The sequence below is a fragment of the Lynx canadensis genome, chromosome E2, assembly GCF_007474595.2.
Source record: "Lynx canadensis isolate LIC74 chromosome E2, mLynCan4.pri.v2, whole genome shotgun sequence".
NCBI classification, from domain to species: Eukaryota; Metazoa; Chordata; class Mammalia; order Carnivora; family Felidae; genus Lynx; species Lynx canadensis.
The window spans coordinates 19,063,349-19,077,109 of NC_044317.1; the positions used below are offsets into that span (position 1 = coordinate 19,063,349).

A 13,761-nucleotide genomic window follows, 5' to 3' on the forward strand; every position below is an offset into this window, starting at 1 on the left:
GAAGTGGGACTGGTGACTACACAGCACCCTACCCCCCCAATTGGTTCATGAGAGGAAAAGGGCTGTAGGGCAGGGCCCTAGGGTATGGCCGTCATCCCACTGGGGGCCTGGAACTGAGGGCTCCAGGGGAGTGTGGCTTGGGCTACTGAGGATGAAAAGGGGCTAAGGACAAGGCAGTGGGGCACAGGGCTTCCCAGGTTGCTAAGACTTAGGGGTATGGATCTTCACCCTAGTTCCTGGGCAAAAAGTCAGAGTCACAGAGAGGGCCCAAGGTGACCCACCGGAGTTTATTCACTTCCAGTGGTACTGGGTCAGGTGGAGACTTGGTGGCATCCTCCCCAATGCCAGAGCAGGATCCCAGGTCCTGTCTGCTTTGGGCAGAGAGCAGCAGCCTATCAGCACTCTGACATTCAGGAATCTAGAAATGATGGGGGGGAAAAAGTAGTCGCGTGGGGGGGGGGGACCCTCCCGCCAATCCGGGGACCCTCCCGCCAATCCGACACCAGGTTTCGGTAGCCTCACACCTTCAGACTCGTCACCCGCCTCAAAGTCGGGCTCTGGCTCTGGCTCTGGCTCCAGTTCAGGTGCTGGCTCTGGTTCCGGATCCATTTGGGGTTCCAACTCTGGCTCAGCCCCTTCAGAGACTTCAGCTTCCACTTCCGGATCGAGTTCCTCGAGGGTTCCGGATACTGCCTCCGAGCCCCCTGAAACCCCAGCCTCGTCGCAGTCTGAAGCTCTGGGCGGTTCGGGGCAAGCGGTCCTCAAGTCAGGTGCCTCAGGCGTCCAGTGGCGAGGGCATGGAGAGTCGTAGCTGCGTTCCCGGTAGCCTGGATTGGAGGTGGGAGTATCTGAGTATCTCATTTTAAGGCCTCAGCGGTATCCTTGGCACACGGCCATCTACAACTCAGCTCCACACTCTACCCTTCCCGCCAAGCCCCGTGCTCTGGCCCAGGCCCCGCCCCTCTCGCGCTCACCAGTGCCCACGTGCTGCCAGTCCCAGGCTGGGTCTGGCGCGCGCGTAGTACGCTGGGCGCAGTGCAGCAGCTCCTGGCAGGCGGCCTCGCCCTTGCTTTGTACCAGCAACAGCAGGCGACGCACCCTGCGCTCGGCATCAGGCAGCGCGTCCAACGCCTCATACTCAGGCCCGGTGAGCACGCCACGCGCCAGCAGTGCATCCAGCAGCAGCCCGGAGTCGTCCTGCAGCGTCTCCACTAGGCGTTTCCGCTCGCGATCGATCGTCTCTGAGGGCCGCTCCTGCGCATTGCCCATGGTGGGGGCTGCATGGGGGAGGGGAGAGAGGTAATAGGGCAAGGACTCCCCTGCCCTTGACCTCTCTCCCAGGGTCTCCGTGAACACTCGTGGCTGGGATTTAAGTTCACCTTGACCCGGGCAGCCGGACAGCTCCTCAGCACAGGACTTGGACCTCCTGCCTTTCAGGCTGCTTCTGTCCCGTCTCCTCCTCAGGCTTCTCCTTGGGTTCCTAAACGTCAGCTGTGGCTCCCCTCTCCTCTATGCTATCCCTGGGCCCTTATTTACTATCGACCACTCTCCCCAGTCAGGACGTCCCTCCTGTGTCCCCGCTGCCTGCAGATCCTGCATTTGATTCAGACCGTTTATCCAAACTAAATTCTTTTTCCCAGCCTGCTTCCCCACCTTAACAAGCAGAAAGACCTACAATTGACCTGGATACTCAACACCCAGTTTGCAGTCAGGTCCTTTTCAGTCTATCTGCTGAGTATTTCTCTGTCATCCTAACCTCTTACTTAGTCTAGCCTTTCATGTACAGCTTAGACTCTGCTGAGTGCTGAATCCCCTCTGCACTCAGAGCACAAGTGCTGAGAGCCTTCCCTCACCAACTGAAGGAAGTCTAGGTTCCTTATCCTGATCCTGAGGCCCATCTTTCTGGGGGAGGCTCCACCCCTGCAGTCCCTCACCAATACCACCATGTTGTAACCCTGACATTGGTCTGATGGCGCTTCCTGGCTCCCTAATACCTGAGCAGGGATGCCTGAATCCTCTTGAGACCTAGCTCTGACCAAGACCTCCTGACATTACCTGAGACCCAACGTCTCCCTGATTCCCTGGGAATCTTCCCTGGGAATGCTTCATCTTTAGGTACCACAGACCCAACTCATAAAAGCCACCAACAAATGCTTGCTGAACTTTTCTGTTTTCCTCCATGGATCCTCCCATTTTGAGAGACTGTCTCTGGCAAGCAGCAGGTCTTAGGCAGAAGTTAATCTGCTGTGTCCATTTATTAACAACCAAGGATAAAGGTCCATCACTTTTGGAGTGGCCTGACCCAGGCAGCAAAGCCCCTGGCATTAAGGGGCAAAATAGGTCAGGCCCTGAACCACTCCCTCCTTCAGCCCACCTACACCAGCCTTGGCTTTGTTCACACAGCACCCTCCCGGGTCTCATCCTCCTTTTGGGGTCACTCTGCTACCTCCCTACCTGGCTCCAGGTCTGGGTGAGCGCCTTTGGTCCTAGCTCCCATCCTGCCTCCCAGGTCTCTCTCACTACCACCTGGTGTCAAGCTGTGCCTCCCTGGCCATTTCACCCTCCTAGCTATACTGAAGTGTCAGCCCTTCCCCCAGGCCACTGACCAGAGACCAGAACTACCCCCACCCCTCCCTCTCCCTTCATGTCACATCTCTGACAAATGCTACTCCTCTACCTCTCAGTGGTCTCTATTAGTATCCCCCTCAACCCCACCATAGTCACCTCATTTCCTATGACAGTCTTTCTAAGTACATCTCAGTCCCATCCCATCACTCCCACCACATAGTGACTTTGACAAGCCCCTGGGACAGGATTTATTATCCCCATTTTACAGGTGAGGAGACAGGTTCAGAGAGACCAAGTGGCAGAACTGGGATCTTATTTGCTCTAACTTGAACTACAACAAGATCTCCTGCGAAGCAGAACATCAGCCCTAATGGCCTGTTTCCCCCCACTGCCCATCAGAGAGAATCAAGATTATCTGGCCTGGCTGCTCTAGGCCACCTCCTAACCTTCTGGACAGCTGGGGTTTCTCCCACCTCCCTCCACCACACAGTGCTGGGAGAACCCTGCAAGCCCCTGGCACATCTGAACCAGATGCAGATGCTGTTCCCTAAGCCTGGAATACCCTTTCCTTACCTCCATGCTGTGGACGCATCCTCCGTGACTCAAATGTCCCCTTTTCCACCCCAGTGCCAGAATGTCCCAAAAGCAGACTGGCTCCTTCTCTTGTGGAACCAGTGAACAGCATACACCCTCACAACTGCGGGGACATCACTGCACTGTGTACACGGACCCTCTGCCCTCTTTGGCAGAGACCTCCAAAGACTGTCCCCCCAGTCACAGGTGCAGGACCTACTCTGTACAAGTGCAGAGAACTGGGGGGGGGGGGACAGATTGAACTGGCCCCTCCTTTTCCCTCATTGCTCCCCAACTTATTTTCATGTTAACCTCCTTCCCACATTATGCCAAGTCCTGCACTTTGTGCACCTCAGTCTGAGGTGCAGAGACCCTAGCTAGTCTGGGTCTCCGCCTGCGACCCAATGCTCAGAAGTGAATACCAAAGTTTTGTCGTGGCTAGTCCTTCAAGGGTCACAGACCATATTCTTCCCGGAGCTTCAGGAGGTTACAGGTGCCACGCATCCAGAGGGGTCTGGGTCTCCTTCCCACCTCGCTGCGCAGGCTCTTAACGCTAGGGAGCAAGGGTTGTGGGAAACTGCGGGAGCTTTTGCGAAAGTGAGATCACAAGGCTCCCCTTACCTCCCCTCCACCCAGTCCCAGAGCTAGAGTCCGGCGGAGGGGCGGGGCTCACAGACCTCCTTCGAGCGCGGCTGGTGATGAGGGGGCGCAGATTCTGCCCAATCAGTTTCTCTTCCCTCCTCCAGCCAGGTGCCGGGGAGGGGGGGGGGGGGCTCCCGGTTCTGTGCGTTCCGGGCGGCCCCACTCAAGAGTCGAGCCTCCGCGGGGCAGTAGATGACGAGGCAGAATGGGCTGGGCAGGGAGGGGGTGGGAACAGCAGCTGCTGAGGGGGCGGGGCGGCCAGGGCTGCCGGGAACTGGGAAGGGGTGGAGAAGAGGGGGGCGTTCTTCTTAGGACACCGGGAAGCAGGCCGCAGAGGCCGAGCACCCGCTGGGCTCACACACGTAGTCCGTTTTCCCTCTCCACCCAGGGTGCATCGGCTGAGTCAGCGAGCGGGTGGTTCGGCCTGCGGCCCCAAATATCCAGCGCCCAGTCTCTTGGCCTGGCAATTACCAGATGCTTTACATCCATCTTCTCCTTGAATTCTGCTTGTCGCAGATAAGGCTCAGAGAAGGGGACCAGCTTACCCACGATCACAGAGCAGATGCATTAGAAGGTTGGATGTGACCCCAAAAGCCCCTGAGTTCTGGAGGTTGCAGTGGCCACATGCTAGCCCTGGATGAGGCCAGAGCTAAGCAGGGAGTGGAGCTAACCTCCACTCTCCACGGGTTCCACTATTAAAGCCTTAGGAGCTGGAAATTTCTGTAAATGCAAAGTCCCCCCCCCCCCCATGAGTTCTATGCTCCCTGGTCAGTAGAGAAAAGAGACCAGAAACACAGAAAAAAAAATGCAGTTTATGTGCAGGGTTCAGTAATGGAGAAGTAACAGGGTCTTCAATCAGCCTCTTCTAGGGGGGCACGAGGAAGCTGAGAAGGGCTGGCTTCAGAGCAGAGCGGGTTTCAGGGGGAGGGATTGGCCCCTGGGCCCAGGTAGGAGGCTCGGCTCTCAGGGGCGCTGTAAATCGTTAAAGCTCCAGGAAGGCCGAGAGCTGGGCTTCCCAAAGCTGCTTGGACATCCAGCAGGAGTGGTGCCCCAAGTGTGGAGTCCTTCCCTAGGAGAATTGGACTGTGCTCAGCAGGGAGAAACAGCTCTTCCTTCTATCTTTGAGGAAGGAGAGCCTTGCCTGCCCTACCCTCTGGTCAGTTAGGATGAAACATCCATTCTTAACCTCCCTGCTTTCACCCAACAGCAAGAGGGTGGGTGGCTCTCAGAGGGCTGCCAGAACTCTGGGGATTTCCCTCCAAAACACAAACTGCCCAGCCTACCCAATCCTGGTAGCTCAGACCAGTTAGGGCCTCCCCCCTAGTCCTGAGTCACCACAACTGTTACCTGGCCCTGGAGAATTTAACCCCTTGACTGCCAGCTCATTCTCACTCCTCTCTGGAACCAATGGCTGCATCTGCATAGGAAAACCCCAGGAAGCAGCTGGCCAACCAAGAGAACTGAGAAGGGGAGCTCTCGGGCACTGGCTAAGGGCTTGGCTCAGCAACCCTAACCCCTGCCCTCCCCACCTTCACCTTACCAGGGACAGCTCCATGTCCAAGTCCATCAGGGTCCATTCTCGCCCTTGGTGGCTGGGGCCTAGCACCTGGGGGAAGCTCTGGGTCAGTGGTGCCTTCCCGACTACACAAACCCCACCAAGCCCCATGCCCCTGCCCTGCTGAAGGTGTACTCACATCCAGGGGCCCCGCAGGCTCCACACTTTCAGGGGGGGCCCGAAGCAGCATGGGAGGCAGAAGATTCTCTGGGCTCCGCATCCCCCTGTCCAGGCCCAGAGTTCCCCTGTGCACAGAGAACTGCTGTCGGCCTGCAGTGTTCACCCCCATTAGATTCCCAAGGATTCTGGATACATCAGGATCAAAATCTGACATCTACAAAATGGTAGGAGAGGACTCCCCACCTAGAGTATACTTAAAGAATGCCTCTGCCTCCTACCTTTGACCTGAGGTTTGGGTTATGGAGGTAGGGTCTTGGGATATATACCCTCTCTTTGCAGTTGTCAACATCAATGGTTCTTAAACTATTGTGTACTTTACAATGTTTCCATTCACCCCAATGAATTCCTTCACAATAAGTGTTCCTGGGTTCCTGAACCCTACCATAGATATGCTGATTGACCTGATGGGAATTTCTGCTTTTCAGGGAACTGTGATGCAGGTACTCTTTAGAGCAACTCTGGGAAATTAGTTCAGCTCATAGTGCCGGACCTCCCCCTCAGCCACCAAGGAGCAGACAGGGCTGGGAAGTTAGTTAGTGGTGGTCTGTCTGGAAAAGTAGCCCATAGGGCTCACAGTCAAGAATGGACTCTTTTGCTCACCTGTCAGGTACCTCCCTGGGACCTCTTGGTTCAGGCTGTTGGGCATTCCTGGGCCCGTCAGGGCTGAAGCTCCCTTTCCCTTCCAGGATGGCCTGCACCACAGCCACAGGCAGCGGTGGGGGTGCTGTCACGCAGAAGTCACACTCGTTTGGGGCCAGGGCCAGCCCGGCCTCGCCTTCCCCCCCTGGACTGGCCGGCTCTTCTTTGAGCAGTGCCAGGCCCTTCTCCCTGCACCAGAGAAAAGCTTCAACCAGACCCTTGCACTGACTTCCCTCCATTCCCCCATAGCCATCTGGGCTGTCGGGTCATCCCCCACAGGCTCCCCAGTGGGCAGCCCTGTCTGTCTTACCTCCTGCCACCACTGGAAGGAGAAAGCCTGGTCCCATCAGGGGATGGAGAGTCTTCATGGATGTCAGAAATGATAGGGCCCCTGGCCCTGTGAGAGCTGGTGAGGCCCAAGGTGGTCTCTGGGAGGGGCTGTAAGAAGACAACTAGGCCCAGTCCTTCAAGTCACAGGAAGAGTCAGAACCCAACCAGTACCCACATGGACCAGGTCTACGGAGTAAGGTTTGAGGGGGTAGGCTCAGTCCATGCTGGGGAACCTGGGTCTTGGGCCATGGGGAGGAGAAGCCGGACCCCACCTTCTCTTCCTTTTTGGGAATGGAGGAAAACAATAGGCTCTCCATAATCCCAGCTATGCCCTAGGGAAGGGAGGAGGAGCAAAAACCTACCGACTGGATAAAGTAGGGATCCTGAAGGAGGGCACCAGGTAGGGGGCAGGCACTGAATTTGGCTGCTGTTGGGCATGAGCTCCCCTCATCCAGCATCAGGGACCTGTGCAGGGGGGCGGGGCAGGTTCATCCCCCATGCCTCTCAGCCTGCACCTCCCTCCCTCAGGCCCCAGCAGCCAAGTCAGCAGAGCTGAGGCCTGTTGCCAGGGCATCAGTCACATGCTGGAGGCCGAAGGGGCTCCACCCAGAGATGGGGGCCCTTTGGGGGTGGAGAGGGGAGGGAGGGAGCATGGTTTCAGCCCCAGACCCTCTGCTGTTGGGATGCTTTGGAGTGAGGGGGAAGGGATTGCTGGGGGTGGTGGAATTGGGGGAGAAGGTCCTGGAACATAGGGATCTGGGAATGGGGGTACTTGGTGGTAGAGTTGGGGAGAGAGGGGGAAAGCCCTGGAGGTGGGCCCTTGGGGACATTGCCATGGAGTGAAGAAAAACGGTATTGCAGGGAAGAAGAATGAGGATTCCCAGTGAGGGGTCTACTGGAGGAGATGGAGTTCAGGCATGGGGCCTCTGACAGAGAGGCTCCTGGAAGTGAGTGTGGAAGGGGGGCGTCATCCCGGACTTTCTCACTCACAGCTTTCTCTTAGCTCCTGCGTTGCTGGGCCCTGTCTGAAGTGGCCCGAAGAGGCACTGGATCAGCTAAAGAGGAAGCAAAGGGTTAATTCATACTTCGGACCTTGCCCCAACCCAAGGCACTTCCAGGTGGATTCGCCGCCCCCGCAGAGGAGGTGGGTGTGTTCAGGAGTGGAAGAGAGAAGTGGGGTAGGGGGAGAGGAACACCTTGCCAATGACCCGGTGCTGCTGACCATGGCTCTGCCGTAAAGTCACCACCTCCCTCCATAAGATCTCGTTCTGCCTGCGGGAAGGCGTGGGGGAGGGGTGCTGAGGCACCTGAGAGTCCGCCCAGTCACCACCCCCCACAGAATGGCAGGCCTGAACCCACGACCACTCAGACGATCGTCCATCCATAGAGAATAGAGTTCCACAGTTCAGCCCATTTGTCTGGATGGAGGCACCAAGACACGAGAGAGGAAGGAGCTGTGCAGAAGAACAGCCTGGTAGCTAGTGTTCTCTCGTCCAGACTCCCCTTCCTCCCTTCCCCCCTCCTATGCCCCCTCCCCCCCCGCACTGCCTGAGCTCCCGCAGCCGCGCCTCGGTGCTCTCCTGCACTCCCCGCAAAGCCTGCACCTCGCCCAGCAGCCGGCCCAAGTCCTCGGGGCGCCAGCGGCCGTCGTCGCTGCGCAGCGCAGGCACCTGTAGGTGGGAAGCACCATCGGATCAGAGTCATCTAGAACACGGCCAGCCGTCTCAACACCTCTACCGGGGGTGCTGGTTCCTGCATGCCGTACCCACCTTGCGCCGCACGCGTTCCAGTAGTTGCTCTCGGCCGCGTACGAAGCTCGGGTGCTGGAATTCGACGTGGTCGCGCTCTGGCCTCAGCAGGCCGCCCTGCTCGATGCTCACCACCTTCCGAAAACCGTCTAGGGAGTGGGGCGTGGGGGAGTGAACTGCCCCATCCCCTCTCACCAAGTCACTCACACCCAATTCCCGTCTCGCCCTAAGGACTCACACATGTTGAGTTGCCGCACAAAGCTCGCCATGTTGCTGTGTTTGAAGTATTGGGGCAGCACTTCCTTGGCGAAGCGGCTCTGGTCGCTTACGAGGAAACTGGTCCCGCTCTGCCAAGAACGCCGCCCGCCCACCCACCGTGCGGGCGGAGACGGGACAACACAGTGAGGCGTGCCCGCCCACGGCCAGGCGCGCGCTCTGGCGCGCGCGCACGCACACACACACACTCTCTCTCTCTCTCTCTCTCTCTCTCTCTCTCTCTCTCTCTCTCTCTCACTCCGCTGGGGACCGGCCACTCCTGGAGACATGGGACGAGACCAGAACTGCACCAGCTATGAGGCCTAGCCTGGGGCCACCACAGTGTATTCTTACCCTAGCCCAACCCAAAAATCTCTACTGGATTCTCGGAAAGGAGGAGCAAAGGCCAGGGTTTTTGGGTTCCAGCCCTGGACGGGTCCCAGACCCAAGATGTTACTTTGAGCTAGAACCAGCCCCAGCCCTTCCCTCCCTCTTCTGGTCTCTGTTTTCCGATCTGTCTGCTGGGGTGGGGTGGGAACTGACCTCAAAGATCCCTCAGGCTCTAGGTCTCCAGAAGGCTCCTACCTACCCTTTCCTCGGTCCGTAGGAAGTCGCCTCACCTCCATCTCGCACACCCCCTCCAAGGTAAACTACCCGGGACAGCTGAATCGGGGGACCCACAGCCCTATCCCAGGCGGGGGTTGGGTGGCCGTGGATGTTCACTGACGTGGAAGGATCCCGGGGACCACTGGGGAAATCAAGGGGCCCCAGCCCTCACCGGGCTCCAGCGGATCAGATGGTCGGTCCCCGGGTCACCCACCAGCGCCCACAGCTTGCCGAGGAAGGCAGGCACGGGGCTGGGGCCCGGCTCCGTGGGCAGCGCTGCTGGCGCTTCCTGCATGGCGCAGTCTCGGCCCGGCTAAGCGCTCGGGCCCGGGCGCCGCGGGCTTGTCAAAGCCGCGGAAAGTGCTGCGTTTGCCGCCCGCCCCTCCCTACTCCGCCTCCGGGCGCCGGGTCAGGCGGGGGCCACGTGCGAACCCACGGGGCGGGGCTCAGGCCGCGGCCGCAGCAACAGCGGACAGAAAGGGAAGGCTGGGATCCGATCTGAGTGGAGGGTGCGGTGGGGACGGAGACCTGGGTTCGAGTGCCACCCTTTGTTCTTAGGGAGAAATCGCCCGTGCGCGGCCTGGTGTGGGCTGAAAAAGTCTAGACGGTGATGGTCATGGCCTGGATAGAGAGGGCAGATAGAAGTGAAGGGGTGGGGGTGCGGAGGGGAGAAGCTGGCACCCTCCCGAAGAACTCTGAGACATGGTCTTTCCAAGGATGCGGAGTGCCCGGTCCCTGACCGCCGCAGCCGCAGCCGCAGCCGTAGCTTATCAGTACAAATGATCTCTCCTACGCCTACCTGGTGGGGTCCTCTGGCCTCTGCGGGTTCCCTGCTCTCCCTGTTAAGAGCCAGCGCCGTCTTGCACAGGACGCAGTGTTGCTGCAGGATTTTTTTTATTTCACACTCTCCCCAGAGGCGCCGCCTGAGCCTGTGTCCTGTCTCCCCACCGCCCCGCTCCCCATGCCAGGGACGCGGCGCTAGCGTAGCTTCCATAGGGAAGTGGGGTTGAAGGAGGGTGATCCCACTACGGAAATACACCCAGTGGACTCAGGACGCAGGGGCTGGTCCCGAGGCAACAGAGTCCTGAAGGAGCGGGCTAGTAGTAGGTGCACGCCTAGGCAAATGCATCCAGCATCTCAGTGGCCACATATCTGCTGGGGAGGCGGCTACGCCATCACGCCACAAGAGTGGGCAGCCAGGGATGTGGCTCCCGGGTTAGTTTGAGCGTGTAGCTGCGCAGGCGCGGACAGTGCGCGCGGAAGGCGTGCAGCACGGAGGGTCGCACGACGCAGAAGCAGTGTACTTCGCGCAGGTCCGTACAGCGCACAGCCAGTAACTCCAGCGCGGCGTCCAACTCCGCTGAGGCAGCGGCGCGCACCTCGAGCGCGCGCAAGGTTGAGGCATAGTGGCGCGCAGCAAAGCGCACCGGACCTACGGTGTCCCCAGAGAGACTGAGGCGCAGCGCAGCCACTGGCACGGCAGGCTGCAGGACCCGCGTCACGCTCTCGTCAGGCAGCGCTGGCTCCAGCTCCAGCTCCACGACCAGTCTTGGGTGGCGGCGGCGCACTGCGGCCCAGGCTTCCTCGGGCAAGGGGGGCGCGCGTGCGTCCTCGGGGCACGCGCACCGTAGGGCCAAGTGAGCGAAAGGCGCGCGGTCTGGCGCCGCTAACACCTGGAGGGCGGTGCCCGACAGGCTGGCCAGGTGCAGCCCAAGGGCGCGCAGACGCGGGCAGGCCTTCAGTAGCTCTAGCACGGAGTCTGGACTCACGCTGCCCACCAGCGTACAGTTGTTTAGGAAAAGGCTTCGGAGCTCGGGACAGCCGCGTGACGCCTGCAGCACCAGTGCGTCGTCCAGTGTGAAAGGCAAGCGCCGAAGGTCGAGGTGACGCAGCGCGCAGGAGGCCCGACAGATGGCGTGCACGGCGTCCAGGATGTCGCGGCCTGCGTCGAAGAGGGGCTTTTCTCCGTGGCAATTCAGGAGCAGGCTTCGAAGCCCTGGGGTACGACCCGCCAGTGCCGTCAGCAACTCAGTGGCCGCCCTGCGGCTCGGCTCCCTCGACGGCTCAAATTCCAGCCGTAGATTGTGAACGTGGTCCAGGCAGGCGGACAGATATGGTAGCAGCGTACCTTCTCGCTCACAGTCGTAACTTGTGGTTAGAACGGTGAAGAAAAGGCATTGGCCTCGAGAGGCCTCTGCCTGTCCCTCACCCTACTGTCCCCACAATACACCTCCCATTCCTGATCATTCCTGGTTGCCCCAAAGTAGCCGCTGATTCTAGGGGGACCTCCCACCCTATCCCTTTAGAAGACTTAAGATGCGATACGCCTGTCACTAGTTGAAACTCTGGCAGCGAGAGCCAATGATATTTTAGGAACTGAGCTTTCTCCGAGGTCTCTACAGAGGCGTGGCATGGCTTCTGAACTGTCAGGTTCCCATTCTGACTCAGCTACTCCTTACCTGAGTGACCTGTAGAAAGTGATTAAATCTCTGCCTCAATTTCTTATCTGTGCAATGGACATAATAATACTACCTATTTACCCCATAAGGTTTTCGTGGGGATTAAATAAATTAATATACATAAGGCACTTAGAACACCAGTTAGTACATAATAGGTGGCCAATAAATGTTAGTAATGATTGTGCTTTTTAATATCCCTAACCCCCAACTCCATGGAGAAAGGGAGAAGGCAGGAGGGCGGTGGGGAGGAGGGAGAGGGAGGGGCCGCTCACCTGATGATCGTGTCGTGCCACACCGCGCTGCAGGTAGCAGCAGCAGCCCAGGCTCTGCAGACCCTGGAGGCAGTGGCACGGTCCCGCAGGGGCAGGTGGCGAAAGATAAGCGCCAGCACCTCCTCTGGCAGTTGCTCTCCAGGCTCTGTCATGACCGTGGGCGGGGTGGGAGCTCCGTGCTAACAGCAGTTCTTGCCTGGAGAGAGAAGGGCGTCTCTGGGCTCAAGAAAGCCAAAATGTTGAGGGGACCACCAGAACCTATGTGTAGAAATGCTTGTGGCCCAGGAATTGCTACATAATTTGCAGAACCCAGTGCAAAATGAAAATACAGGACTCTTTGCTGAAAATATTATTAATAATCTCAAGACAGTGACAGCAGAGCATTTGACCAAGGTGTTAAACTAAGCATGAGACCCTGTGCCTCTCACTGAACAGGCCTCAGAACCATGAGGTTGGCCCTGGATGCTTAAAGATTCTTTCACACTACATCCTCACTTGTTGAACAAATCTGCATTTTATGCTATACCAGAAGAAATACAGCTATGACCTATGTGCGAAGTTGATAAAGCCGAACATGTAGATTTGGAAAATGCTATCGGGTCTTTCTCCTAGTTACTAAGGTTTACCCTGGGGAAGGTGGAGGGCTGCACTGTACATGACTTGGGACAAATCGTCCTTCCCTCCCTGCCCACCCCCTCCCCAGCTCAAAGAGCTCGTCTCGCCTCTAACTGCCTCCCCATACACACACTCCCCACCCGGACCACCCAGACTAGTCTCCCAGACATCTTCCAGAACTGCTTCCTTCCCTGAACTCTAAGTTCCAGGGAAGGACTGGGCCCAAGACTCGCCTCAAGGGCCCTTGAAATGAGGGCATCTCAGATGGCAGGGGCAGTAGAATCACCCGCACACTTGTTCACAATACAGATCCCACTGCCCACATACTAAATCAGGCTCTCTGGAAAGACTAGGACCCAGTAATCTGAATTTTAAGAAGTGCCAGTTGACTGCACCGGTCACAATTGAGAAACCACGTCCTAGCCTTGCCAGTCACTAGAGAGTGACGATAGGGTTAATAGGGCGAAAGCATTGGAGAATACTTTTAATTGGCAGGGACCACCAGCCAATCAGGAAGCGGGGGCGCGGGTGGGGCACTGCTGAAACGGCTCTGAGTGAAGGCTCCTTCCTTTTCTCCCCTCCCTGGGGAGAAGTCCCGTGTGCTTCCTGAGAAAGGCCGGAGGGGCGGAGAAAAGCTTCGGGCTTTGAGACCTGAGGGGCCCTGGGTTCAAGTTTCAATCCTGATCCCGGAGCAGTACGGGCTCAGGTTGGGCGATTTAGGTTCAGCAGGAATTCCGCAGACCCATCCCGGAGCGCGGCCTTTGTTGGAAAGTGTGCATCCTCTTCGAAGTTGACAATTTATTTTAGAGTGCTTGAAGGTTTTCCTACACGTTTCACACCACTTGCTAGTTTTCTGTTTTCCCATATTCTCCAGGTTAACTGTCCCTGCTGCAATTTGCGCCTCGTTACCCTTAGGGCTTCAGATACCCTCGGCCAGGCTTGAACTTGGACCCACCGGCACCCCGTTCTGAGTGTCAAGGAGTAGGAGAGGTCAGAGATCATCGAGATCAAGCCTCCAGGCGGCACTAGAAAATTATGGTGCCCAGGGAGTGCCTCTTTGTTGATCTGTTTCCTGCCTGAGAAAGCGAGGCAGCGCTCTCCCTTGGGGTCCCCTGGGCGCGTAAGTGCCGCAAGTGCCCAAAGTCTCTTGCTGTGGGCAGTTCTTCCCGCTTTCTAACCCTGGGCGCCAGTGTCTTACCTGCTCAACGGACCAAGGGGGCTTTGCCCAGAGGCTGTGGACTGGCGCCTGAGGACAGTGGGAGGGAAGGAGTCACAGGGAGCACGGGGGGCGGGACGCCCGGGCTGACGGGGCTGCTCCG

At 58.1% G+C, this 13,761-nt stretch overlaps 3 protein-coding genes across 7 annotated transcripts; all 3 read right to left on the bottom strand.

Annotated features, from left to right (window-relative positions):
* Positions 1-254: 254 nt before the first annotated feature.
* Positions 255-3,812, bottom strand: NOL3 (nucleolar protein 3). The gene is made up of 4 exons (XM_030298752.1): positions 3,603-3,812; positions 975-1,277; positions 525-827; positions 255-418 (listed from the first exon to the last, which is right to left on the bottom strand). Exons 1-4 carry the CDS (start codon positions 3,643-3,645, stop codon positions 411-413), a joined length of 657 nt encoding a protein of 218 aa, XP_030154612.1. The 5' UTR covers positions 3,646-3,812; the 3' UTR covers positions 255-410.
* A 763-nt stretch (positions 3,813-4,575) lies between these two features.
* Positions 4,576-10,245, bottom strand: HSF4 (heat shock transcription factor 4). Of its 5 annotated transcripts, none has more exons than XM_030298736.1 (14): positions 9,896-9,980; positions 9,269-9,717; positions 8,474-8,582; positions 8,257-8,384; positions 8,033-8,157; positions 7,684-7,759; positions 7,478-7,542; positions 6,850-6,952; positions 6,468-6,595; positions 6,119-6,346; positions 5,478-5,583; positions 5,324-5,389; positions 5,131-5,200; positions 4,576-4,852 (listed from the first exon to the last, which is right to left on the bottom strand). In XM_030298736.1, exons 2-14 carry the CDS (start codon positions 9,389-9,391, stop codon positions 4,701-4,703), a joined length of 1,479 nt encoding a protein of 492 aa, XP_030154596.1. In that variant the 5' UTR covers positions 9,392-9,717; positions 9,896-9,980; the 3' UTR covers positions 4,576-4,700. The 5 variants fall into 5 exon arrangements, with proteins under 5 accessions (XP_030154596.1, XP_030154595.1, XP_030154593.1 ...); XM_030298735.1 differs by having other exon boundaries at positions 5,478-5,643; XM_030298733.1 differs by lacking the exon at positions 9,269-9,717 and having other exon boundaries at positions 5,478-5,643; positions 9,896-10,241.
* A 3-nt stretch (positions 10,246-10,248) lies between these two features.
* On the bottom strand, positions 10,249-13,738 carry FBXL8 (F-box and leucine rich repeat protein 8). Its single transcript, XM_030298751.1, has 3 exons — positions 13,641-13,738; positions 11,828-12,023; positions 10,249-11,244 (listed from the first exon to the last, which is right to left on the bottom strand). Exons 2-3 carry the CDS (start codon positions 11,977-11,979, stop codon positions 10,272-10,274), a joined length of 1,125 nt encoding a protein of 374 aa, XP_030154611.1. The 5' UTR covers positions 11,980-12,023; positions 13,641-13,738; the 3' UTR covers positions 10,249-10,271.
* Between the last annotated feature and the right edge of the window lie 23 nt (positions 13,739-13,761).

Coding starts and splice junctions, on each gene's coding strand:
- FBXL8 (XM_030298751.1), bottom strand. CDS start 11,979: ATGACAGAGCCTGGAGAGCAACTGCCAGAGGAGGTGCTGGCGCTTATC. Junction 11,245..11,827: donor TGGCACGACACGATCATCAG/GTGAGCGGCCCC, acceptor TCTAACCACAAG/TTACGACTGTGAGCGAGAAG.
- HSF4 (XM_030298733.1), bottom strand. CDS start 10,090: ATGGAAGCTACGCTAGCGCCGCGTCCCTGGCATGGGGAGCGGGGCGGT. Junction 7,543..7,683: donor AGCACCGGGTCATTGGCAAG/GTGTTCCTCTCC, acceptor CTTCCTCTTTAG/CTGATCCAGTGCCTCTTCGG. Junction 5,644..6,118: donor CCCAGGGAGGTACCTGACAG/GTGAGCAAAAGA, acceptor TGATGTATCCAG/AATCCTTGGGAATCTAATGG.
- NOL3 (XM_030298752.1), bottom strand. CDS start 3,645: ATGCGTGGCACCTGTAACCTCCTGAAGCTCCGGGAAGAATATG. Junction 1,278..3,602: donor GAAGCTCCGGGAAGAATATG/GTCTGTGACCCT, acceptor TCCCCCATGCAG/CCCCCACCATGGGCAATGCG. Junction 828..974: donor CTGGCAGCACGTGGGCACTG/GTGAGCGCGAGA, acceptor CCTCCAATCCAG/GCTACCGGGAACGCAGCTAC.